Source organism: Austrofundulus limnaeus, unplaced genomic scaffold (assembly GCF_001266775.1).
Source record: "Austrofundulus limnaeus strain Quisiro unplaced genomic scaffold, Austrofundulus_limnaeus-1.0 Scaffold68, whole genome shotgun sequence".
In the NCBI taxonomy this organism is placed as follows: domain Eukaryota; kingdom Metazoa; phylum Chordata; class Actinopteri; order Cyprinodontiformes; family Rivulidae; genus Austrofundulus; species Austrofundulus limnaeus.
In genome coordinates, this window is record NW_013952470.1 from 946,438 (window position 1) to 949,021 (window position 2,584).

Consider the following 2,584-nt stretch of genomic DNA (forward strand, 5'->3'; position numbering starts at 1 on the left):
GACCGGGGAGTCTGGGTCCTCCGGAGGACCCGGCCTGTCGTTTTGGACACAGCTATTAACTCACAAATAATTTGGTAACAATCTAGCAAAAATAAAKTTCTRTATTTGAGCCAGAGTCRTAGACATATAACTTACTGAAAAGTAATTTTTAGGATTCTATGACCTGAAATCTTTACTTAAACATCTCAAGATAAATGAAATGAAAGAAATTCTCATTTCTAAGTGCAAATGTTTACGGGTTGAACATTTTATAAACATCTTAAATATTTCTTGTCTTTTCGACACCTGCCCCTCAGATAGACAACTCCTGTAGTTTGGCCTTCAGGATCTTTGGCCTTGGCTAAACCACAATGATGAACAGAGAATTATGATTAATAACAGAAATATTACTAATATTTATTAAATGAGAAAAAGTTTTTTTTTTTTAAATAAAAATAACATAACATAACAACATAACTTGGAAAAATCCAAGTTTTTCCAACTCTGGTTTGGAAAAAACAAAAAAACGGTTTATTCACTGCGCAGTGAACAACAACAACAAAAAAAAAATAAGGTCACATTTGTGACCAAATAAGTCACATTCTAGAGCACTGCTGTCTAAATTGCTAATAAAAGTTATTTATTTGATCAATTTGTTCAAATTACATTTTGTACACGGCGAAAAGAAGCTTCTTGTTGATTTATTCAATTCCATCTTCAATGTAGATGTCTTTAACATATTCATAAATTGGCAYAAGTTGTCTAGTGTGACAGGGCATTAAAGCTTTTATTGTTTTCTTTCAGGGGAAGTAAAAACTCTTATGATTCAGCTTCTCCGAGGCGTTCGACATCTCCACGACAACTGGATACTTCATCGGGATTTGAAGACGTCCAATTTACTGTTGAGTCATAAAGGCATCCTCAAGGTTAGCAGGTGCTGCAGTTTTTATCAGAGGCCATTAAAATTAAACGGGTTGTCTGAGTGATATATGACATTTCCTCTAAATGAGTTTTATTTTGGAATTAGAAGGAATTGGATGGTTTTCTACACTATAAGCTCATATTTTAAAGGGTACATATGTAAAATACACTTTTTTTTACTTGTTAAATACATTTTGTTGTGTACATGGAGTCTCTAGGAGTGCATAACATTTGAATTTAGGAGTGAAGCCCCTCATTTGCATTTAAAGAGGCAGCGTCAAAACGAGWTGATCTAAGATACAACAGAAAACGGGTGAAAGAGGGGATTGTGAAGTTGCAATAAGAAGGAATTCAGACCAAAGCGTTGCAGTTCTGCTTTATAAAGACCCCAACTGAAGGATTTAGATGTGAAAAGGAAGGATTTAAAAGCATCATATGCTACTTTTAAGCTTTTGACTCACAAAATCAAAGTTGTTTTCTCTGTCACCTCTTTCTTCTTAAGAGGATCTAAGTCCCTCTGATTATCCAAGTTCATGATTTAGCATGTTTTTTTTCTCCCTTCACAGACAGGCCATTTAAACTCTACCTAAAAGGAAACGTTTGTGTAAAAGATGGATAAACAGTAACATTTTGTGGTCTCAAACATTTTTTTAATTTAATTTTTCCTGCACTGTAGATTGGGGACTTCGGCCTGGCTCGAGAGTACGGCTCCCCTCTGAAGCCGTACACCCCCGTCGTGGTGACTCTGTGGTACCGATCACCAGAGCTGCTGCTCGGAGCCAAGGTGAGAATTCAAATTTACTCAAACCACCAGATCCAGGTCAGATACCTGTACTAGAGCTGGAACCGCAAACGCTGGAGATTAATTTTAGTTGACGTGATTCCGTCATCTTTTCTGTTACATGCAGAGATATATTTTCTTTTAAAGACGACATCTGTAAACCATTTGGCTTGTAAGATTCAAATACCACAAAATGCTATTGGAGCTGTAAAGTGTAGAATTGATGCAGCCAAACTGAAGAGGCCCAGCACGCCATCAAAGAACATCTTTTTTCACACACGAGACAAGCTCGAGCAGCCCCGTGCCAAGCAGACTGTCTTGTTGATGTTGCTGCGGATTACCGCTGTGTTTTTTCTTCTCTCCACAGGAGTACTCCACAGCTGTGGACATGTGGTCAGTGGGCTGCATATTTGGCGAGCTCCTCACCCAGAAACCTCTTTTCCCTGGAAAATCTGAAATTGACCAAATTAACAAGATTTTCAAGGTAAATGTCGTCATTTGCTCTTAAGAAATGAACTGAAATGTCACCATTGAGGGTGAAGCGCTTCTGTTTACTGTCTGTAAATTTAATATAGTGTCTGTTAGAGTATTTAAGGTGCAGTTCTGCGGTGTATCTCATGRTGGAGCCACTGGTAGACGGCTGATGAAGTTATGAAACTAAAAACCTGCAATAATTGGTTGAAAACTGTAAAGCAGGGAGGGGCAACTTAAATGATGAAAGGGGACACAATTTTTTGCTCACACTACTAAAGGGCCACATAGAGCTGCACACTTACCCAGTTGTAAAAAAAGGGCTTTTTAAAACTGTTTGTGCATATATGTTTATTAAACCAACGTACAGTTACAGGCTGAGGTGTTTCTACCTTCTCCTCTCTGTCAACACTCTCTGGTTTCATTTAAAAT

General features: G+C 37.7%; 1 protein-coding gene across 3 annotated transcripts in view; it reads left to right on the forward strand.

The window, feature by feature from the left end:
- The window catches only part of cdk11b (cyclin dependent kinase 11B), a 27,719-nt gene that overhangs the window by 6,933 nt on the left and 18,202 nt on the right, over window positions 1-2,584 (forward strand). For all 3 annotated transcript variants that reach the window (XM_014010360.1, XM_014010361.1, XM_014010362.1), the window contains 3 exons: window positions 784-905; window positions 1,577-1,684; window positions 2,049-2,165. In XM_014010360.1, the coding sequence (XP_013865814.1) occupies window positions 784-905; window positions 1,577-1,684; window positions 2,049-2,165 (347 nt within the window). The remainder of the gene's footprint in view (window positions 1-783; window positions 906-1,576; window positions 1,685-2,048; window positions 2,166-2,584) is intronic.